Raw genomic sequence first — 25,103 nt, 5'->3', positions numbered from 1 at the left:
ATGCCACGACTGTGGCCTACTTTGATCAACAAGGAAACACCAGGAGTCATGCAGCCTTTAGGAAAGCAAGCCAGATAATCTAATGGACAGTCTCACTGTTCAGAGATCTCTACGGTCCACTCCCCAGAAATGGACATCTGGTAAGAGGATTACCTCAGCCACCGCCACCTGGCTCAAGGTGGTTTCACTCTGAAATCTTCAACCTACAATGTCGAAGATGGGGAACCCCCAATTTAGATATTCGACCTCCAGATTAAAAAACGAACTACCTCTGTCTGTGGCCAGGTTAAAGACCCTGTTGCGCTTGCTTTTGGTGCCTTGATAATCCCCTGGTCTCTGTTCAGTGTAATCTGTTCCTTCCTTCCAAAGAAGCAGCCAGTGATTCTTATTGCACCAAACTGGTGCAGAAGAACCTGGTACACAGAAACAGATCCCTCTGTTCTCTCCAGTTTCTCAGTCTCTGGCTTAAGCAGTAAGACTGTTGAAGCCAAGGTCCTAAGAGACAGAGCGGTCTCAAAGTATGTCACTTCTACCTTGCTGAAAGGAAGAAAAGCCACTCTTAGAAAGATCTATTATAGTACCTAGAATTCCTTCATTGCTGGTATGAACACAGGCACTCCAATCCCAGAGATTACCCTGAGCCTCACATTCTGGCCTTCCTACAATCAGGACTTGACCAGTACTTGGCCTTAAGCATTCTATAAGGACAGGTCTCAGTCTTTTCTATTCTTTTTCAAAGACCTCCTGGTTTAACTCTTTATTGTAAAAACTTTTCTTCTAGGTGTAGCTCACATCAAGCTACCCACACTGTGCTTCCTTTGGATCTCAGTTTGGTTCTTTATGCTCTGCAGAAACCACCAGTTGAACCTATTAGGGATATCCCCCTAGATGACCTCTCCTCCAAAGTGGCCTGTTTGGTTGCTATTATGTCTGTCAGTCATTTGCCAGCCAACTCTTTGTAAGAAGACAATGACAAGATAGTCCTATGCCCAAGACATTTCGTTTCTTCCTAAGTTGGTTTCTGTTTTTCGTCTCAATTAAGAGTCATACCACCCTTTTGCCCTGCTCCAAAGCACACATAGGAAATTGCTTTTCATTGCCTGGGCATAATCAAAGTCATAAGAGTCTATCTCAAAGCCACAGCTTCCATCAGGAAGACAGACTCCCAATTTGTCCTACCCATTGCACCTTGCAAGGGTCATTCTGCTTCCAAGTCCACCAATGCTCGATAGATAAGACAACTGATCGCCAGATCTTACATTCTCAAGGACAAATCTCCTTCTGCATTTTTACATGCCCACTCTGCCAGATCATTCGGCGCGTTCTGGGGCATTTTGGCACCAGTTCTCTGTAGCCCATCTTTGTAAGGCTGCTCCTCCATTCATACTTTTTCAAAGTTCTACCAGGTAGATGTCCAATCTTTTCTGGATTGAGATTTTGGCCGCAAGATTCTTGCAGTGGCACTCTGTAGTTAGGTCTGTTGACCCCTGTTATGCTCCTCTTGGCACAGTCCTGCTTGCCTAGTTATTGCCCATTCTTCTAATTAATTCCTTGGGGTCATCTCCGATTCTATGAATACTCAGCCGTTATCCTGTACTCCATGGATAAGAGGAATTTTGACTTGGCTGTAAATTCCATTTCTTGGGAGTACAGCACAGGACACAAACCACCCTCCCTTCTATTCCTTGGTTACTCTGCCTTATTTACCATAAAATGGAAGACTCAAGGAATGGGGTACGGTTATAGTTACGGCACCCTGTCTGCGTCCTGTACTGTACTCCAACATATAAAATTTACAGATAAGTCAAAATTCCTCTTGTTTTTTAGTTTTAGAAATAGTAGAGCGTGATTGGAATACCCTTCAGGTTTTTGCTGCCTGTGCCTCTGTTAGGGAGATGAACCCTCTCTACGTTTCCTAATCCCCAAAAGTGTTATAGTGAGAGAAATCCACATGGGGACCCTGGTTCGGGTGACAACCAGGAGTTCCCTCACTTTGGATGGTTGTTTTTTTAACTTTTGGCTACGTAAATAGAATTCTACTCAATGGGACAGTTGACAAAAATACTAATGAGTTTTATTCCCTTTCTATCCAAACTGAAAAAAGTTGTACTTGAGCGGCAGATCCTATTTAGACTTCAGCTTTTTTTTTTTTTTTTTTTTTTTTTCTTTTTGTTTGCCCCAACGTGGGCCAGAACAAGGATAGGGTGTGACTCCATCACTGTCTTTTTGTTCAAGAGATACTTGTATTGCACTCCTCAGTCAGTCTGAGCTTTATTTTATGTAATATTTAAATAATTAATAGAAAAACGTCATTGTAGAATAAGTGTATGGATCAGTATTTTGAACAACAATATGTACTTCATTGTCATTGGAATGATAAAAATTTTCCTGCAGCTACATAGATGATTTTTCTCATGGTCTTTTTCATCATGTATAGATAACAAGGCATAAATGAGTATACCCCAACAGATTTGTCAGGAAACCTTTACTTTCCTTTCAGAATAAACATTTTCAATGGGACACTATACTGCAAAATCCCCCCACAAATGGGGGCTATTGATTGCAACCAAGATTTGTTAAATTTTCACACACAAAAAAGTATTTTTCCTAACAAATTCATTCAAGATCATGTTGCAAAAATGAATACACTCCAATGAAATTCTTAGGAGCAAAGCTAAATTTTAGACAACAAAATTCTAATTAACAAGAATTCTACAGGTGAGTCTTGTGATTAAACAGGTGTCCAGCAGACAGTTGATTATAAAAGGGCGTTAATTAAGAAAACCCCTTCCTATTTCATGCTGTCAGCAGTGGCACCACAGAGAAGAGAAATGTCACAAGACCTGACAAAGAAAATGTCTTTACACTAAAAAGGTGAAGGCTACAAGAAGATCTGCGGCGCTTTACTTATCATTCAGAATACTGAAGCAAAAGTGATGCATAAATTTAACAAAGATGGAACTGCAACCATCTCACAGAGAGGTCCAGGCTGTCCACTGAAGTTAACACCTCGACAGGAGCGTCTTCCTATGAGAAGGGTTGAAGAAAATCGGCATGCAAGTTCACTGCAGTTAGCCAAATTGGGGTGATTGTTTCCAGTGACACAATTCGGTGTACACTGCAGAGGAATGGCATGCATGGGTGTCGTCCACGAAGGAAGCCCCTCCTAAAGCCCATCTTAGAATTTGCCAGGGCCCATGCTGAGAAAGATGACGACTACTGGGCCTCTGTATACTCTGGAGGGATAAGACCAAGATAAATGTTTTTGAAACTGATGGCTGCAAAACTGTATGGCATCTCAGAGGTGAGGAGTACAAAGAAAAAATGCTGCATTTCATTGATGGTATCATGAATTCACAGATGTACTTTTCTATATTGGAAGAGAAGATGCTACCATCACTCTGTGCCCTTGGTCGCCGTGCACTTTTCAAACATGACAGTGATCCAAAACACACATCTGTGTGCATTTTTCTGAAGGACAATGGGGTGAAAGGGATTCAGTGGCCAAGTCTACAATGCACAGGTGCAGACTCTGTTCCGGTGGGCCCGGAAGCAGGGCTGTTTGCTAAACCACACAAAACTTTCCCTACTTACAACCTTATACAAAAAAATTGGAATAAAACAAAGCAATTACAGGGGGTGGAGGGATTTACATCATACAGTCCAACCTGGGGAAATAAATCTTATGGGGAACTGGGGGGTAGGTGGACAGCGCTCGGTGTGACCCATTTGAAGCATATTTTCCAAAACGGGAATTTATTCCCTTTTGTAGTCCTTAAGGAGCGATTTAATCTACCCCAACACATGCATTTCTACTAAATGCAGTTGCAGCATGCTGTCAGAGCCCAGGAGGAGGAGACGTCTTGGACTTTGTCACCAACCCCAATCTTTCATAAAAAAATTTTGGTTGACTATGCTAAAGGCCTTATTTCTCAGTGCTACAGCATGCTACTAAGTAAATACTTGCATGGTTTGCCCAACAGGGCCTGTGAGTGATGGGAGGGGAACTTGAGATCACTATCGGGTGACCAGTGGGGAGAGGTGTTGCAGGCTGTGGTATCCAGCTCTTTAATTTCCTCACAAAAACTGTCTCAACTGTACATAATATTGAGATCACACTACACTCCTGTTAGGCTCCACAATATGGGAATACTCACAGATTCTTTGTGCTGTAAAATGAAGACAAAGGTGATCATCTTCATCTTTATCTTCTCTAGAGGTGTCCTAAACTCCACCGGTATTGGATAGATGTTCTGGATACCCTTAATAGGGTATTTCAATCTAAAGTACTGCTAGACCCTAGATATTGCCTATTAGGCATCATGTCTGATTCTTATAGCGGAAGAGCCCATGAAATAGTAGTTAATCAAGCGCTCTTTCAGGCCCATAAGCTCCTTCTCCTGCCCTGGAAATCATCTGACTCCTTGCCTCCGAATGTGGGTGACCCACATGGGCAAAGCCCTTATATTTGAAAAATATGTATGCCAACATAGAGGGTGCTTGGAAAAATTTGATAGGATGTGGGCACCATGGCTTGATACCCCTTGGCTCGGCCAGCGTGAACTTGTTCAGATGCGGGTGCTGCAATGCCCTGCTTGAACATGATAACCTTTTGATGGTTATAGCTGACATAAAATTGGAGGCCGAGTACGAGTTGGATGTTTGACAAGATTTATTATTCATCAACGGTTATGATTTATATACACTTCTGCTGTTCTTGTGTTTTCTTATTTGGAATTCCCTTTTCTCTAAGTATTGAAAGCTATTGACATGTGTCTAGGTGTGGTACAATGAGAATTAATGCCACCTCTTTGTATGTGTTTACCTAAAGTTCAATAAAGAACCTGTTTGATCAAAAAAAAAAGTAGGTCTCCTGATGTGAACCCAATCGAAGACCTATGGGGAATTCTGAAGAGACAAGATGAGCATTACTCTCCATCCACCATCCGGGCTCTAAAAGAAGTAAAAAATACAGATGTTGCAATATGTCACCAACTTGTTCTTTCTATGCCTAGAATACTTGGTGCTGTCCTTCTAAATCATGGATGTTATACAAAATATTAGGTGTAGTCGTTGTGTGTTTTTTTTTTTTTTTTTTTTTTTGTGGGGTGAATTTATTTTTGCATACACTGAATTTGAGTAAAAGTGAAAATTTTGTAATCTAAGTTATATTATTAATCTTACTTTCAAGTAATGAGCTAAAAAAAATGTTCTACAAAACTGTTTTGTCAAAATTTTGGAACGTGTCCTTGTGTTCATTGAGGGATTGATTAAAATCTTACTTTTCAAAAGGGTTGTACTCATTTATGCTGAGTATATGTGTGTGTGTATATATATATATATATATATATATATATTTACATATGAGTGCATATTTACATATAAATACATATTATTTTGTCACTAGATCTACACAGAACTGTAGGAACATATTAATTATTTGGTAGTGATTATAACTGTTTGTTTTATTCGACAGGCTCTAACCGCTTCAGATTTGAATCTGATTCTGTATGTTTGTGAAACAGTGGATTCCCAACAAGTGTTTGGACAGCACCCATGTCCGCTTACCCAGCCTGTCCTGTTATCTCTCATCCAGCAGTTGTCTTTTGATCTTGGTACTCGTACTGAGCTGAAGCTAAAGTATGTTAAAGCTAAGTATTTTTTACTTTTTTTTGCATGTAAGAAAATTTTAAAAATCTTTGTTGCAGTTTCCCAAAATATTTAGAATCTGTACTATATTGAAGCTTATTTGAGATGTAAGAGATTTTTTTTAGTTAGGAATAAACTTCTCCTAAGGCTGCTTTCACACTGAAAGCGTCGGCCATTAGCGGTAAGGTGCCGCTCGTTTTAGCGGCACTTTACCGCTGTTTAAGCCGTGCTTTTGCGCCACTTTTTGTCCGCTAGCGTGGCACTTTTAACCCCAAAAAAGGGCTTAAAAAAACTCCCTTGTTGCAGCACTGCCCATTTATTGCAGTGGACAGGGGCGTTTTTTGAGCTCTGTAAACAGCGCTCCAAAACCTCACCAAAGTTGCTGCTTGCAGGACTTTTCTGAACGTCCCGCAAGCGCAGCGTCCGAGTGTGAAAGCACTCATAATGAATGGGAGGCAGTTTTCAGGCAATTTACGGGCGCTATTTCTTGCGCTAAAATGCCTGAAAACTGCCTCGGTGTGAAAGGGGTCTAAAGGTACGGTTACCTTTTTGTGGTGTGCTCACATTTTTTTTATTTTTTATAGAATTTTTACAAAGTACAAGTCATAGCTAGAAGTGACAAGTGAATGTAGACAGTATGCTCTCTAGCAATACGTATACAGGACCATTTGAAAACATGGTTGCTAGTTTGAAAGTAGAAAAAAAAAGGAAGTTAGGAATTTAAAAATCATCATTCACTAACTGGGAAGTTGCACAGCAGCAAAGAAATTATTGTGCAGAAGAACCCTAGATCTGGGTGGATAGCATGTTTTGTATTGAAATGAAGATCTCCATGACAAAGAAGTGGAGTGGGAAAGAGAGCCAGTAGAGAAAGGGAGGATGGGAGAAGGACACCAAAGCCTAGAGCCCCAAAGTTTGCTATAACTTGCTATAGGTAGTCAAGGATGAGCATATTCTATCCATGGGGTCCATATCTTAAAATTTCTTTTGCATGCCCAATAGGATACTAGTGAGCTTCTCTGATAAAGAAAGTGTCAATCCATTGATGAACCTCCGCAAAATATACAAACTGTTTTTTTCCAGGCCTTTGCAATAGTCTACTTTGCCACCATCAGGACCTAAGTCGCCAGCTTAAATTGGGACTTAGTGAGGTCTTGGGGTTTAAGGTGCAGTAGAACATATCAGGAGTCTCTGGAGATGCACATGTGACTTTGGAGATAAAAAACAGGAAATTGATGATTTTTTTTCAACAATTCTGGCTAATTAAAACTTTGGATGCAAAAAACATTAGTCAAATCTGCTACCAATTTGAAACCCTGTGTTCTAAAAAATAAAATGTATAATATATTATTCTAGACTGGTATAAGGTGCAGAATCGAGACCTTTCCAAAACAAAAAAATCAATCTATGAATTAAGGAGAGTAAAATAAGAAAAAGGTTTTGAGGTTAAAGAGGATGATGGTGGACTCACCAGCAGCACTTGCCTTTCATACCTTTACCTCTCCCATCATCCATAAAATTACCAGTACTGTCAGGTATAGGAAATCACATGACTCACTGCCCCTTCTGTGTGAGAGCACTCAGGCTTGGGGATTAGCTACTCAGATTCAGGTGTCCTTCTCATTGTTTTTATCTTGTTATCCAATGTGACCCAATATGTGTGATTACATAAAGAGATACCAAACTACTACTCTTAGATAAATAAAAAAGCTATTTTATTCTGAAACATGAAAACAAAGGCAGAGCAGGGTAGCAGGTAGCATGCAAGTAAATGGGCCAGAACAATTACACATTAATTGTAGGGACAGGTAAACCCAGAGTAGCTAGGCAAAATGCTGATACAATGAGCATACCAGCAAATGGAGCTAAAGAGTCTGCCAGGAATTAACTAATTAAGCTTTGCTGGTGGACATTGGAATGGCACTACTCTACTCCAGTGCTACCAGTCATCTACAATCTCTGCACCTGGGTCCAAGGTGGACCTCAGTCTCCATGCTTTGGTTTTCCCTTATCTCCTCAGGTCTATCCATTTCTCTCTTTTTTTTTTTTTTTTTTTTTTTTTTACTAGAGAGGATTTTTCAGCCTCTATGGCAGATCTTATGGGGAAAGTCTCTGTTTTTCAGGGACTGCAGGACATGCAAGGCATAGAGACCTGGTCAGTCAATATACCCTAGTGAGTAATTGTCGGACTCATTTATCGCAGCAGCTTTGCTTCCCAATGATGATGAGGAGATGGAGGAAGAGGAGGATCTGGAATGGGAAACCTCCAAATCACAGAACTCCTCCAAGGAAGATGGGCAGCCCCCTCGATCTCTCCCAAACTGAATAGAAACCATTAGGGTTTTGGTGGACATGGTGTGCTCCTGGTTTGAAGCTAGGACCACTGCCACCTTCTAGACCTAAGGTCTCTGGTATAGCATCCCCTCTCGAAACTAAGAAACCTAAAAGATTCTTTCCAGTTCACCCACTTTTGTACACAATGTGCTGTATGAGGACTGGCAGAAACCAGGCAAATTGTATACACCTCCTAGGATGTTTGTGCAGCAGTGCCTAGTGCAGAAGTTGTTCTTTGTAAGAAATGTCTAGAAAGGATTCTGTTTATTGCAGAACAACCCTTTGGTGAATCATTGGACACTTTATTAAAGAATTCATGGGCAGAGAAAGCACTTTTACCTAGTAAGATAAAAGCTAAGGTGCCCTTGGTCATCCATCTCAGACCTCCATTACAAAAGCTAAGTTTTTCAATCAGTCTGCCAAACCATCTGCTGACCATGCCTGTGCTTGTAATCACACTAGAAGAAATAAAAAGGTCCAGTTCACTTCTAGTCCATACACATTGCCCTAAAAGCTAATTTTTGTTACATTGCCCTTCAATCGGTGTCTTCTCAAATCCTTGACGTCCAAGCCAGCCAAGTCATATGCCAGGTTCTTCTCACAATGAAGGGGCACCCACACTTGTGCAAGTGGGGTATGTTTGCCAGCCTATTTGGGGAACTGGACTGAACTTGGCGTCCAGGATGTGGTGTCCCAGGGGTACAGGCTGGAGTTTCTCTTTCTCCCCCCTGTTTTTTTTCCCTTCCCAACCTGCCCACCTTTTCTGTGAGATTGCTGGCCCTTTGTGACATTGCTGGCTCTTTAAGACTGCCCATGGAGGTGTTTGCCCCACACTAGACTTTCTCAACACCTTTTTGCAAGTTCAAAAGTTCTGGATGGAATCAGCCTGGTCTGTAATTGATTTACAAAGGGGGATTTTGAGTATCCATAGACCTCAAGAATGTATATTTTCATATACCCACTTTGCCCGCATCTGTGGTCCTGAGATTTGCAGTGGGTGAGCAGCATTTCCAGGTTGTGGATATATCTTTTGGCCTAAATACATATGGACAGTTCAGCACAACAGGCTGGCATCTGTGGTGAGGGGAGGTGTGCTAGGGACAGAAACCGTCAAAGGTATTTGGTCATTGAGGGAGTCCAGGCTTCCCATCATTCCCAAACAAGATCATTCAATTCTCTGCTGCATTGAACAAACCAGCTTCTTGCAAGGGTTCAGTTGGGCAATGCCACAGCCATGGCTTTCATAACATAGTTACATGGTTCATAAGGTTGAAAAAAGACACTAGTAAATTCAGTTCAACCAGAATCAGCGCATCCCTTAGAAAAGCAGACCTATTCATGGTTTATCCTGAAAGGCTCATTCTAGCCTTGTATGCAGTCCACAATCCCAGAATAAACAGTTGGCAGGTGGAATTCTTGCGATGACAGCACCCAGTTGCAGGGCAAAATGGTAACTTTATCCGAAGGTGTTCTGGGACAAAGTTCACAGCTGTGGTCACTGGATGTAGATCTGTTGCTATCCCAATTCAACAACTAAATAGGCAGGTTTGTGGCCAGGAGCTGTGATCCAAATGCCTTATAGTGGATACACTGTTGACCCCATGAGATTTGTTCGAGCTAATATACATCTTTCCTGTGCTATTTAGAGGGAGTTCCGGTGGTCTCGGTGGCTCGAAATTGGCCCAGAAGGACTTCGTACATGGACATCCTTCGACTTCTGGGAGCCGCTCCTTGGGCAATTCCAGACCTGTGTTTCAAGGACCAGTCTACCAATCTGCTTCATGGTCACTGGCTTTAACCATTTAGCTGAAAAGATTGGTGTCTCTCTGACTCTTATTCCTATGCTGCTTAGGGCTAGAAAATGGACCTCTTACAAGATCTATCACCGCAGCTGGAAGGTTTACTTTGTATGGTGTGAAGCAAGGATGTTTCATCTTAGACAGTATGGAATGTATCATGTCCTTTTTCTAATTTGGGCTGGAGCATCATTTGGCCTTCAGCACCCTGAAGGTTCAAGTCTTGACATTGGCCTATCTCTTTCAGAGACTGTTGGCCACTCATTCCCTGAAAAAGTGATGACTCACATTGCTCCCCGTCTTTGTTCACTTGTCTCGCCTTGGGATCTCCGTTTATTCCTGTCAGCTTTACTGAAGCTTCCCTATGAGCCCATTGAGATATTCCCTTGGCTAACATTACCCGTAAGGTGTTTTTTCTCGTGGCTATCACATCGGCAAAGTTTCAGAACTGGCGGCCTTATCCTGTAGGGAGCTTGGCAGGTATCCTGTGTGGCAGGTGCCTATTCCCGTGTGGCAGGTGCCTATTCCCGTGTGGCAGGTGCCTATTCCCGTGTGGCAGGTGCCTATTCCCGTGTGGCAGGTGCCTATTCCCGTGTGGCAGGTGCCTATTCCCGTGTGGCAGGTGCCTATTCCCGTGTGGCAGGTGCCTATTCCCGTGTGGCAGGTGCTTATTCCCGTGTGGCAGGTGCTTATTCCCGTGCGGCAGGTGCTTATTCCCGTGCGGCAGGTGCTTATTCCCGTGCGGCAGGTGCTTATTCTAATACGCATGTGCAGAGTCAAAAGCATAGAAGCCCAAGATGAGCGCTGGAATGCACATGCAAATGTGCATTGGCGCATACATAGGCATGTGCATGCATCCACAATTTCTGCTGCCCAGCAGCCTCTTTAAACTGAGTCTGCCTGGCTTCAGTGCTGGATTGTCTTCAGCTTTGGTTCCTGTGTTCCTGATTCTAATCCGTGTCTGCTAACCTTGTTCTTGACCCGGCTACGTCTGATACCTCTCTCGGATCACACCTGCCTGCTAGATCTACTTCTTATTTGTGTTACCTACCCTGGCTTGGATTTATGACTATGTCTCTGCCTCCTGATTTGGTACCTCACCACCAGCTCGTTACTGACTTCTGCCTTGAAACTGATCCTGATTCTGCACCTGTTTGCCTGGTTCCTGCTGAACATGGCTTGTGACCAGACTCCACACCCCCACTGGAAGGACTCCTGTGTCTCTAAGCTACAGCTCACTCTTACAGCTTCCAGGCACCTGCAACCTTCCACTGCCCTAGCAGTCCCTGTCTCCACTACCAGGGGTGCTTGGATGGGAATTGTGCAAGAGGCCACCCTCATGTCAGGTACGTGACAGTACAATCCTGCCATATGGAGCCCGAATGGGGGGGGGTCTCGCCCTTGGAGGCGCTGTGCAAGCAGCTTGCCATCCTTACTCAAAAGTCCAGGGCCTGCAAGATGGCTACCGTCAACTGGAGCAAACAGTGGAGTCTTTCTCCATCCACCTCAACGCACCAGACAGCCACATCACCCATGACCTCTGATCAGGCAGCCACAGTAGTGTTTTCACCTCCAGAGCCCCGAGTCCCTACAACTGAGAGGTTTTCAGGAGACAGCAGCAAGTTCTATGCTTTCAGAAATGCCTTCCAGTTATATTTTCTGCTGCAACCATGCACCTTCTCACTGGAAAGCACTAAAGTGGCGTTCATCATCTCGCTACTGCAGGCGGAACCTTAGACCTGGGCCCACTGCTTGATGGAACCAACCAATTCTCTTCTGAACACCATGAACTCCTTTTTTGATGAAATGGCTAAGCTGTATGATGATCCACAACAGCACAGCAACATCTGAATCCACCGTACCTGCTCTCCAACAAGGTCGAAGACCGGTGTAGGAATTATCTAGCAGACTTTAAGCGGTGGAGTTCTGATACAGAATGGATCGATGCCGCACTTCATTACCAGTTCCGCCTGGAGCTTTCCGATGCACTAAAGGATGAACTGGCTTGAGTTGGGGTACCCAGTTCCTTGGAAGCTCTTATTCAATTATCTATTCAGATTGATCATCAGCTCCGTCCCACATAGATGTTACCAAAGATATTTGCTAATCCACCTGCTCCTTCATTATCTCCTGCCACTCCTGAAGTTCCTGAACCTGTGCAACTGGGCCTTCTTTGGTCACCGCTGTCACCAGCGGAAAAGCTGCGTCGTTGCCAAAATAACCTCCGTTTGTACTGTGGAGGAGCTGGTCACTACGCCAGCACTTGCCCTAACAGGACCAGGAAGATTGACGATTTCTCCAGCATCATAACACCCATTACCCAACTCACGAAGCAAGGTCGTTTTCAGTGGACTGAAGCAGCTCAGGCTGCATTTGATAAGCTAAAGGGATTATTTACCTCTGCTCCAGTTCGATCCTGCTCTACATTTTAGAGGTAGACGTGTCAGAAAATGCTGTAGGGGCTATCCTGTCCCAACGTCAAGGACCAAAGTCTCTAATGCACCCCGTGGCATTCTTCTCAAAGAAACTGTGCCCATCGGAGAAGAATTATGATGTGGGGGATCGAGAACTCTTGGCAATAAAATCAGCACTGGAATAATGCCATTACCTCTTGGAAGGAGCAGCACATCCGATACTGATCTTCACAGATCACAAAAACCTAGAATTACCTCAGAGCTGCTAAGCATCTCAGACCTAGACAAGCAAGATGGGCTCTTTTCTTTTCATGCTTTAATTTCCACATTACTTACCGGCCAGGGTCTAAGAAGGTAAAACCCAATGCATTATCCTGTGTGTTCACTGAATCAAGAGGCTCTATCTCAACTGGACACTATTCTGCATGCTGGGAATTTTCTGTTAATTCAATCTCTGTCATCACAGGTCCGTCCGGCATCTCTGAGAGCTTCCCTACCTCAGGGCGTGAGTCTCCAAGAAAGAAATGGACTCTACTGGCATGAAAATACGATCTTTGTACCTCAGAACGCACTGCTATCTTGCAGGTCTGTCAAGACTATCCCTTGGCAGGTCACTTTGGGGCATATAAGACCATGGACTTAGTTCACCGACTTTTCTGGTGGCCAAACCTGGCAAAAGATTGCAGGAAATGTCAGTACCTGCATAACTTGCATCAAGAATAAAAAGCAGTAAGAACAAGGCCTGGGGATTGCTAAGATCCCTTACCATTCCTGAGAGGCCTTGGGATATGATTGCAATGAACTTCATTGTCGAGCATCCCCCTTCTGAGGGGGTTTCTTCTATCTTTGTGGTGGTTGATCGTCTTTCCAAGATGGCACATTTCATTAGAAAGGGACCCCATCGCAGCAGAAACAGGATTTTTGTAAAAGAAATTGTAAGGCTACACAGAATTCCCAGTGACATAATTTCGTATCATGGAGTACAGTTCAAGTCAAGCTTCTGGAAAGCATTATGTGAAGCACTGGTTATAAAGCTCAACTTTTTCTCAGCCTACCACCCACAGACCAATGGGCAGACTGAACAATCTAATAAGACTTTAGAACAGTATTTATGTTGTTTTTCTTCATTTATTCAGGAGGATTGTGCTTCGCTGTTGCAATTAGCACTCTTCTTTTTCCAATTATGATTTTCACCCCCTTTTTTTTTTTTTTTTTTTTTTTTTTTGCCTATGCTGGTACCGGATTCTCCATTGCCGGCTATCCAGGACAAATTGAGTTTCTTTAACACTAACAACCAGGTACTAAGGGAAACCATTTCCAACGCTCAGGAAGATAACAAGAAGTATTTTGATAAGAAAAGGAGGGGAGTACCGGATCTGAGGTCAGGTGATCGTGTATGGCTCTCAACAGTGAACCTGAAGTTGGCGTGTCCTTCTAAAGACCTGGGACCTAGACATGTGGGGCCATTTCCAGTTAAAAGAAAAAATAGTTCCGTGGCCTATGAACTGGAACTTCCAGATTCATTCAGAATTCATCCTGTGTTTCATGTTTCATTACTTAAGCCTGATGCATTGAATCCTTTTCCTGATCAAGAGGTGGGACCTCCAGAAGCCATTATGGTGGATGGGGAGGAAGAATTTGAAGTTGAAGCTATCCTGGATTGCAGGAAACGGGGTCAAATTCAATACCTAATTAAGTGGAAAGGATTTGGTCCCGAGGTGAATTCTTGGGAGACCCAAGCAAACCTTCATGCTTTACAAGCTTTTCACCATGCTCACCCTGAAAAGATGGCTCAGTTGGACATCCGGAGGCTGCCCTTAAGGGGGCAATGTCAGGGATCTCGTACAGCAGGTGCTCATTCCCCTGCAGTAAGTGCTCATTCCCCTGCAGTAAGTACTCATTCCCGTTCAGCAAGTGCAAATTCTAATACGCATGTGAGTCACAAGCATAGAAGCTCAAGATGAGCAAGGACTGGAATGTGTACGCAAAGGCACATAGGTGCAAGCACGTGCGCGTACACATAGGTGTGCGCAGGTATCCACAGATTCTGGCGCCCAACAGCCTATTTAAACTGAGAGTCTGCCTGGCTTCAGTGCAGGATTGTCTTCAGCTTTGGTTCCTGTGTTCTTGATTCTAATCCATGTCTGCTAACCTTGTTACTGACCTGGCTACTTCTGACACCTCTCTCGGATCACCCCTGCTTGCTATATCTGCTTCTTGCTTATGTTACTGAATTTACTGGATTTATGATTACGTCTCCTCCTCCTGATTTAGAACCCCACCGCCAGCACGTTACCGACTTCTGCCTGTTCCCAACCTTGGTACTGATCCTGATTCTGCACCTGTCTGCCTGGCTCTCTCTGAACAAGACTTGTAAACAGGCTCCACACCACCCTTGGAAGGACTCCTATGTCTCCAAGCTACAGCTTACTCCTACAGCTTCCAGGCACCCTTCCACTGCCCTAGCAGTTACTTTCTCTGCTACCAGGGGTGCTTGGACAGGAATTGTGCAAGAAGCCACCGTCCTCTCGGGCTCTGCAGTCAGGTACGTGACAGAGCCTTTACTGGTACTTCATAGAGATAGGGTGTTTGTTTTTTTGTTTTGTTTTTTTGAGGGCCCAAGCTTTCTTTCTCCTTCCACCTTTATCGGGACATCATTCTACCCTCTCTGTGCTCTGCTCCCAAGCACCTCTAAAGATGCAAGTGGTATTGCAGTGGTAAAATCAAGGAAACTCCGCATCCAGCATGCGTTCTACTGAAACTGGAAGTGACATTGTTTTGACTCGAAAACCGGAAATTACGTCAACGCGTTTCACCCTCCCACAAGGCATCATCAAGGACCTAATTTCCGGTAGACAGAGCCGAGTTTAAATACAAGAGAATTGTCTCCTCCCTCTTGTTAAGCCAATCAACACTCGTGGCGGACATTTTTAAAGGTTTAGGCAAAAGTGTCTAATGTATTGTGTGGTTACCTTCCAGTGGACCACATCATAATCATGGCAGTCATTTTATGGGTTAGACAAAAAAATTCTCATACAATATATACCGACGATAGCTGCATTCCCATGGACAATATTATAATCAATCCAAAGGATGTCAATCAGTTAGCAATAGCACAATTAGTCATTGGAAGATATCAATTAAAATGTATTAAATATACATTTAATTAAATACCTTCCTACCATAAATCTAAACTTTTATTCAACAAAAATAGACATATTGAAATGTGAAAAAAATGAAATAACAATAATAATAGTAAAAATAAAAATAAATTAAAATGAAAAAATAAAGAACAATAATGAAAGAAATTATGATTAAAAAAAAAGAATGAAATGAAAATATATTTAAAAATAAAATTAAAATGTAAAAATAAAATAATGAAATCTAAATGAAATATACTAATAATGAAAATAATAATAATAATGAAAAATTACCAATTGGAAAGGAAACAATTTAGATCCAATTCAATGTTTAATCCCACTGGACTCATTGTCCTTAGACGATGGATCCACTGGGTCTCATTTTGGGAAATAGCCCTTTTAAGATCTCCTCCTCTTCAGTTGTCCTCAACTTTGTCTCTGCCACAGAATGTCAAACCACTCGGATCCCTCGCATTATGAAGTCTAAAGTGGTTGGGCAAACTGTGTTGCTTATATCCCTTCCTAATCCTGTTCACGTGTTGTCGAAGCCTCGTTCCCAACTTTCTAGTGGTTCTACCCAGGTACTGTAATCCACAAGGGCAGGTTAGAAGGTAGGTGACATGCATGGTCCCACAAGTAATAAACTTTCCATACAGTTTGCTGGAATAGAAATGATTAAATCTAGAAGGGGACAGCCGAGGGAAAAGAAGATCTTAGTCCAAAAGTTGTAGTAAATCTCTGGAAATAGGAACCACAAGTAAATGGAAGAACATACACTCACGGGCCACTTTATTGGGTACGTTTAGGAGATTAAGCCAAGGGGATTTCTAAGCCCCAGACCAGTGAGGTGGCTATACGAGGTCTCCTAGCGGGTGTTCGCCGGGCTCCAGGTCAGCGGGCCCGGGTTGGGGGGGGGGGGGGGGATGTGGAGGGAGTCCAGTGTAAGTTTACCTTACAGATTTTTCTGTAAAGGTGAACTTGCCCTTATAGTGACTTTGAGTGTGGCATGGTTGTTGGTGCCAGACATGCTGGTCTGAGTATTTCAAAAACTGCTAATCTACTGGGATTTTCACTCACAACCATCTCTAGGGTTTACAGAGAATGGTCCAAAAAAGAGAAAATATCCAGTGAGAAGCAGTTGTATGGACGAAAATGCCTCGATGAGGTCAAAGGAGAATGGGCAGACTGGTTTGAGATGACAGGCAACAGTAACTCAAATAACCACTCTTTACAACCAAGGTATGCAGAATACCATCTCTGAAAGCTTAACACGTCGAACCTTAAAGAAGATGGACTACAGCAGCAAAATACCACACTCTGTGCCACAGGAAACTGAGGCTACAATTCGCACAGGCTCACCAAAATTGGACAATAGCAGTTTGGAAAAACGTTGCCTAGTCTGAGTATCGATTTCAGATGGTAGGGTCAGAATTTGACGTAAACAATATGAAAGCATGCATCTATCCTGCGTTGTATCAACAGTTCAGGCTGGTGGTGGTATAATGGTGTGGGGGATATTTTCTTGGCGCACTTTGGGCCCCTTAGTACCAACTGAGCATTGTTTAAACGCCACGGCCTACCTTTTATTGCTGACCATGTATTGTTGCTGACCATGTCCATCTCTTAATGACTACAGTGTACCCTAGTGTAACCATGGTGCATATTATCCTGCTGGAAGTAGCCATCAGAAGATGAGTAACTATGTCACAAAGCTCAAATCATCTCAAACTGGTTTTTTGAACATCACATTGAGTTCACTGTACTCCAATGGCCTCCACAGTCACCAGGTCTTAATCCAATAGAGCACCTTTGGGATGTGGTGGAATGGGAGATTCACATCATGAACGTGCAGCCGACAAATCTGCAGCAACTGCATGATGCGATCATGTCCCTATGGACCAAAATCTCCGATGAATGTTTTCAACACCTATTTGACTCTATGCCATTAAGAATTAAGGCAGTTCTGAAGGCAAAAGGGAGTCCAACCCGGTACTAGCAAGGTGTACCTAATAACATGGCCGGTGAGTGTATATGCATATACTGTACATGTGTGTACCTTTATATAGATGCACACAGACACAGGATAGCAATTCATAAAAGTGTTAAATCCTCTGTGAGCAGAAGCAGTAAAGTCAATAGAAAGTACATTGATGCATACATACATGTGTGATGCACAAGAGTGGACACACAAACCAAAGTAACCTTCCCAATATAGTCCTTAACTTTTATTACATCAAAAGCACAGAGCTTTGACCACAATAGCAATATATATATTCCAGGTAGTTTAATAATCTAAAAAAAATCCTCCCTTACATGTATATATCAATAGGGCAACCTGTTAAAATGGTCAACCTAAAAGTATTTCACCAGCAGATCAAGATACTGCAAATGCTACCCCCCAAGCTGGTCTCATCAAACTAAATTACAGACACAGGAGGACTCAATTTAACACAGAAACTCCTCTCTCATAGTCCAAAAGGGTGTAATCTCTACAAATAGAGACCATAAGTAAATAGGAGAAGATATATGCGTATACATACATGTGTGTACCTATATAGATGCACACATACAAACTCAGACAGGCATCTATGACATCTTATTACATCAAAAGCAAAGAGCTTCAAAGATACAGTGCAAAATATTCATTGTACAAAATGGAAAAAGAATTGATGAAAGACTGGGCATACTAATGTTTTCCTAAATGGGGCAAGTGAGGGATCGTAGTTGCCAAAAATCCAAATCAGTCTTGGCGTGGACTTCAATCCTGCCATCCATAGAGGGGATGTAACAGCATGTCCAGATCCTTAACCACAATAGCAATATATGTAATCCAGGAAGTTTAATACTCTAAGGCGAGGGTCAGCAAGCCGTCAGTCGCAATCTATCCGTCGACTGTGGGCAGCCGATGGGTAGATTGCAAACACAGCTCTGCTTTCCCCGAGCCTCTGTCACTCTCATCTTCACTGGAGAGCGGGGGACATCACAGTACTGAAGGGTGGAAGCTGGCTCAGCCTTTTGCGTTAACCAACATGGTGATTGGTTGCTAGGATGCTGGGCAGTCCTAGCAACCAATCACCAGTTTGTTAATATGAATTTGTTAATATTAATATGAAGTTTGTTAATATTAATATGAAGCTGCCAACGGCAGCTTCCTTTTTCCGTCCAGTACTGTGTGCTGCCTACCGCTGTCTGCTCTGCTGTACACATGCTGTCAGGAGAGTACTACTTACACAGTACTGTGTGTTGGAGGGTGATGATGTGAAGGGGACAGAGGAGACTTACAGTGGGGGGGATGATGTGAAGGGAACATCTGACACTGTTTTGGGTGGGGGGGCACAGAGTACACTATAGTGGGGGGGAGGTGATGTGAAGCAGGGCAGAGAACACTGCTCTGGGGTGGTACAGAACACTACTGAGGGGAGCAGAGGGCACTGCTGTGGGAAGCAGAGGAAACTACAGTGGGGGGGGGGGGGCACACTACTGCAGGGGGCAGAGGAAACTGCTATCGGGGGGCAGAGGACACTACTGTGGAGGCGGGGGAAAAGGTCACTACTGTGTGGGAGGGCAGAGAGGCAGAGGACACTACTGTGGGGGACGGCAGAGTACATTACTGTGGGAGGGATGATTTGAAGGAGGGCTAAGAACACTACTGTGGAGTGGGTGGCAGCACAGGAAACAACTGTGGGGGTTATGTGAAGGGGGGCTGAGGATACTGCTGTGAAACACTATGTGTTCTTCATGCTGTCTTTTTATTGGGAGCGTGTTAGTTCTTTGTTTGTCAAAGCGCCAGCCTGTGCATGCGCGAACTTCTATCTTCAGCTTGTTCAGTTAAGATTTGAAGATGAAAGATATAAGCTGATTGGTTGCCATACACAGCTGGTCCAGATTCTTGCTGCTCCAGTTTTGATAAATGTCCCACACTGTTCTACTGATGCCAGTTTACACACAGTGGGGTTGATTTACAAAAAAATAAAGAATGCAAAATCTGGCGCAGCTGTGCATGGTAGCCAATCAGCTACTAACTTCGGCTTGTTCAGTTAGAGCCCACACTGGGCCGCCCATAGCGTCAGCGGTAAAACGCCGCTATTTTTAGCGGCGTTTTACCATCGGATTAGCGGTGCATTTCGTCCGCTTTTACCCCCGCTAGCGGCCGAGAAAGGGTTAAAACCGCCCGCAATGCGCCGCAATGGAGAGCAGCGGTGGAGGAGCGGTAAACACACCGCTCCTTCACCGCTCGAAAGAAGCTGCTGGCAGGACTTTTTTTCCCGTCCTGTCAGCGCAGCGCTCCGGTGTGAAAGCCCTCAGGTTTTCACACTGGAGACAATGCTGCAGCTGTTTGAGGGCAGATTGCAGGTGCTATTTTTAACACTATAGCACCTGAAAAATGCCCTCGGTGTGAAAGGGGTCTTAGACTTTGGCAAAAAAAAAAAACTGTTTTTTATGTATAGCTGCACCAGATTTTGCACTCTTCAGTTTCAGTAAATCAACCCCAATGTGTCAAAATGAGAGCCAGGATTCGCCTGTAAATGCAGTCATGGAGCTGCAAATGAGGAGGAGAGGGACAAGGTTTAACAGTCAAAGTATTCAAAAGTATTTTGATTTGTTTTTTTTTTTGTTTTTTTTCTCTGACCATGCAGAAAAAGAAAGCTGTGTTTTTTTCCGTGTTTCTACCAACAAAAAAGGATCACAATCGTACTGAGAGGAATCTCTATAGTTTCGGGGGGCCCTTTCAATACTAATGTCTCCTGTTAAAGGAGAAGTGTTAATGACTGCTCCGACTTACAACCAGCTTTTTGGGCACTGTACATCATTGTATTGTACAGTACAGGATATTTGTTTATATTTTTGCGTTCTGTACTTATGCGAATGAAAACAATGTTATTGAGTTGGAGCTTTGTGTTTAGACGTTTTTTTCAGAATACAGTTCAGTAGTTAAGAATGCCTAAAATATTGATTACTTGTGGCTCCTCATTCAGCGACCAGTTCGTTTAACAACTTCGCTGGAACGGAACCTGGTCGTTAAGTGAGGAGAGCCTGTATAACAATTATTCTCGAGAAAAACTAAATTTAGAATGATCTATCTAATACATATATACAGTATCTCACATTTTTTAAAAATATTTTATTATATCTTTTCATGTGACAACACTGAAGAAATGACACTTTGCTACAATGTAAAGTAGTAAAAATTATTTTTTTCAGAGTTGTGTGCCATGTTGAACTTCCAATGACCAGTATGAGAGCGATAACACCACATTTAACACACCTGCTCCCCATTCACACCTGAGACCTTGTAACACTAACGAGTCACATGACACCAGGGAGTGAAAATTAGGCTCAATTTGGACATTTTCACTTTGGGGTATACTCACTTTTGTTGCCAGCAGTTTAGACATTAATGGTTGTGTGTTGAGTTATTTTGAGGGGACAGCAAATGTACACTGTTATACAAGCTGTACACTCACTACTTTACATTGTAGCAAAGTGCTATTTCTTCAGTGTTGTCGCATTAAAAGATATAATGAAATATTTACAAAAATTTGAGGGGTGTACTCACTTTTGTGAGATACCGTGTGTGTGTGTGTGTGTGTGTATATGTGTATATGTGTATATATATATATATATATATATATATATATATATATACACACACACAGTGTATGTGTGTGTATTTATACACACACACACATAACTGTGATAATATACGGGGGTGTTTCTTTTAATGAGTTTCAAATGTCTTGCTTTGAGAATAATTGATTTAAAAAGCATCTTTTCCTTGGTTAAAGGCATGCATGTGTTTACATATTCTGAAGAACGGTAATAGAGCTTTAAAACAAGCCCTCGCTTACCTATCTAGCGTCATTTACTGTAAAGTAAATGTCACAAAGAGTAAAGTCAGATTTCATTCTGTTTTTAACCCTTTGACACTGATGTAATACCTAAATGAGGCATCACGGAAGTGGGCACAGGTTTACTCTAAGATTTGCATGCTTTACATACATTGGTAATGTTGATTTCCTTTTGCACAGTACCCCTTTCTTTTTCAAAATGAAAAATAAAATGTCATTTATATTTAAAGTTGCTGTTTTCTTTTGTAGCTATTTAGAAGAAGCAGTGATGCATCTGGATCACAGTGACCCTGTAACTCGAGATCACATGGGCAGCGTAATGACTCAAGTGCGGCAGAAATTGTTTCAGTTCTTACAAGTGGAGCCTCACAACCCTTTACAGAAGCCTGCTCGGCGACTAATGATTATGTTACAAGGGTTGGTCACCCCAAACATGAGCTAGATGCAAATTCTGTTTTGACTTTAAACATTACATCACTTAACAGACTGCAAAATTTGAGATTTATAATATGTTTGTGTAAACTGTCCAGTTCTTAAGAGTACCTATATTGAAATGTTAAAGTGTAAGTCCACTTTTGGGTGACTTTAAATAGTTACATAGGCCTTGACTTGCACATAAAGTATGTGGCAACTGTTCTGCCAGCATGCGTGGCCAGAGCAGTGCCATTTTATTTCTGCTCTCTGCTAGGCTGACATATTAAGCAAGTAGCTGAGTTGTTATATATACAGACCTTAAGCAACCTGCCATGTCTCACTAGTCGCATGCTCCTGGCATCACAGCCACCAGCTCTTTGTCAGAGGAGACAGCATTGCATTGGCCAGGGCAATTGCCAGAAACTTCAAGGAAATAGTGGACAAGCACTTTTTCTTGCAAGCCTGAAAACATGTAACTACTGCAAGCCCTCTGAAAGTACACTTATACTCATACTATGTTCAGCCTGGGAAGAAAAAAGCAAAATTTATTTTGCTAAAGAAAAAGTGCTCCCTCATACGTTTGTTCTCATGACCCATGCCATGGCATTAGGTGTATGGTTTCTGCTTAATATTTGTGGGGAACTGACAGAGCCAATGAATCTTCTACTTCTCAAGAATACTAATCCTCCTCATTGGGGAAAACTCCATGACCCCTCTGATATATCCCAGCAAGACTGTTAACTTTAAAGTGATTGTGAAGCTTTACCTTTTCTTTTTTATTAAAATAATAAACATGTTACACTTGCCTGCTCTATGCAATGGTCTTGCACAGAGCAGCCCTAATCCTCTTCTTCTGGCATCTTCCGTTGGCACCTCCTCTTTGTCGAAAAGCGGATTTCTATGGGGACACCCATGTGGGCTCGTTCCTGAGCTGCTCTGTTTATGGACACAGATAGCCCAGCTTGCACCTTACTGCCTCATCACAGAATTTGATTGACAGCAGCGGGAGTCAATGGCTCCCACTGCTATCAATCTGCCCTGTAAAGGAGGGGAAAACGGTGAGAACCACTTCTGAAATCGGCTCAGGTAAGTATTCAGGATGTAAAAAAAGACCCGAAGGTCAAACGCTGCGCTAGAAATAAATATAATAAACTACAAGTGAATCAAGTAAAAAAAAGCTGCCAGCACCAGAAGTCTAAAATACAAAACTCAAAATCGTAAAAATAAAATGTGGGTGCAGCGCTAATGCAAATTATGTTCCCAATCATATATACAAAAAAAGAGAAGAAATAATAACTTCTAAAATGGTGAAAAACAGTCTGAAAATAAAAAAACTAAAGCAGAGTTCCAACTAAAAAAATTGGAATAACTACAAACAAATTGATAATAAACAATATAATCACCAATATCGTGCTATGGGGTAGATAAAGAATGATAAAGTGCTCAAAACAATTAAGCATATAAATAAATACTGAAAAACCTACAAAAATACGTGCGTAAGCAATTATTGCGTAAGCAATAACCAAATGCCATATAAAAAAATTAAAAAAAATAAAATGAAATTTCTTAAAAACATTTAGTGAAAAAAAAAAATATGAGAAAAGAAGACTAAAGCAAAGTCCCAAAAGTGATAATTGAGAAATTGATGCACAGTCCCAAATGGATAATCATGTGACAAGATGCCAATGGAAAATCGTGAAGTAGGATCCCTGCTTCAGAAGGCTTAACACCCAAAATGAGTTTGTAATCTCCTTACCGACTCAAGACCATCAAGGTTGTCTCGCCAAGCCCTGTGCATTCACAGCAGTCAAACCCCAGACGTCCTATTGTGACGAAACCCGTAGGGTGGAGCCTGTGACACGGATATCATCACGTTTTCCTCTTCGGAGGTGATGGTTACAGCGGGCAGTGAGCAGAGGAAGCCTGAGGAGACGCCGCCATTTCGATCCATTGTGATATACTGCGCATAGAGCGTTATATCCTATAAGTACAATATCTTTGAGCCTATTAAATTAATTACTCAAATACTACACTATGGGAGCCTTTCTTGTTTGTCTTTTGAGTGACACGGATCCAACAGCTTTAGATATCTAAACAGGTTTTTGGGAGACCGAGTTCCCTGGGCTTGGTGAGACCACCTTGATGGTCTTTTGAGTCGGTAAGGAGATTACAAACTCACTTTGGGTGTTAAGCCTTCTGGAGCAGGGATCCTACTTCACGATTTTCCATTGACATCTTGTTTGCACATCTTTATGAAAATCCACCGGTTAACCTTTTCATCACATGATTATCCATTTGGGACTGTGCATCAATTTCTCAATTATCACTTTTGGGACTTTGCTTTAGTCTTCTTTTCTCAGACTTTTTTTTTCACTAAATGTTTTTGAGAATTTTCATTTTATTTTTTAAAAATGTTTTATATTGTGTTTGGTTATTGCTTACGCACGTATTTTTGTAGGTTTTTCAGTATTTATTTATATGCTTAATTCATTGTTTTGAGCACTTTATCATTCTTTATCTACCTCATAGCACAATATTGGTGATTATATTTTTTATGGTTTTTTATCAATTTGTAGTTATTCCAATTTTTTGAGTTGGAACTCTGCTTTAGTTTTTTATTTTCAGACTGTTTCTTCACCATTTCAGAAGTTTGATATTATTTCTTCCCTTTTTTTATATATGATTGGGAACATAATTTGCATTGGCGCTGCACCCACATTTTATTTTTAAGTATTCAGGGGGGCTGGGCGCATCCTGATCAGAAAACGTTTTTTACCTTAATGCATAGAATGCATTAGGGTAAAAAACCACAAGGCTTTAGAACCACTTTAAATAACTTCAAATTACCAGTGTGCATTTCCACTTTAACAATGGAGATGTGTTCTTTTGTGTGTTTGGAGTACAATCTAATTTGATTTTTGCATGTTATCCACATGTAAGCCTTTTTAGGTGATCAATCTGCTTAAAGTATACTTTAACTTTTAGTGAATTTGTCCCTTATATACCCCTAATAGTGGGTTCCACAGATAAATATCTGCAGTCTTTATTTGCACTGCAAATAGAATACAACCCCTTCTATAGAAAGAAACTGGGACTTTGAATGTGCCTGCACAGCAGGCCCCAGTGAGGGCTGTTCTGAAGAGAAGGCTGGGCAAAGGACAAGGTCAGGGACAGAGTTGTAGATATCCATTTTCCCACAGGAAGTCCACTATGTAAATGGGTTCCAAAAAAGACAACTTCACTATAAAATAAGTGCTCTTTAAGCATGAATTCCTAATCGGGACTATACTATGTGCCTATGTTGCTAAATATCTATAAAGGAAATTATATCTTTTTGTAATACCAGCACATCAATAAATATGTCACTGTTTTCCTGGAATATCCTATTTTGTATATCCTAAATGGTGGAATTTTAAGATTGAATTATTTGTTAGTCATTTTCCTTTTCAATTATCCAAGCAATAAAGCAGAATTGTTTTAAGGGACTAAGAAATCTGCAGTGTTAAC

The 25,103-nt window shown here is 42.0% G+C and overlaps 1 protein-coding gene across 2 annotated transcripts in view; it reads left to right on the top strand.

Annotated features, from left to right (window-relative positions):
* Positions 1-24,125, top strand: part of EDC4 (enhancer of mRNA decapping 4) — a 470,500-nt gene extending 446,375 nt beyond the window's left edge. Inside the window, exons 28-29 of one of the 2 annotated variants that reach the window (XM_073605174.1) lie at positions 5,477-5,640; positions 21,432-24,125. In XM_073605174.1, the coding sequence (XP_073461275.1) occupies positions 5,477-5,640; positions 21,432-21,624 (357 nt within the window). In that variant the 3' untranslated portion in view covers positions 21,625-24,125. The remainder of the gene's footprint in view (positions 1-5,476; positions 5,641-21,431) is intronic. The other variant, XM_073605175.1, reaches the window with a different exon arrangement.
* The last annotated feature ends 978 nt before the right edge of the window (positions 24,126-25,103 follow it).

The sequence above is a fragment of the Aquarana catesbeiana genome, linkage group LG11 (genome assembly GCF_042186555.1).
Source record: "Aquarana catesbeiana isolate 2022-GZ linkage group LG11, ASM4218655v1, whole genome shotgun sequence".
In the NCBI taxonomy this organism is placed as follows: Eukaryota; Metazoa; Chordata; class Amphibia; order Anura; family Ranidae; genus Aquarana; species Aquarana catesbeiana.
Note: the sequence above shows the minus strand (reverse complement) of the source record. Positions and strands in the feature narration are given on the sequence as shown.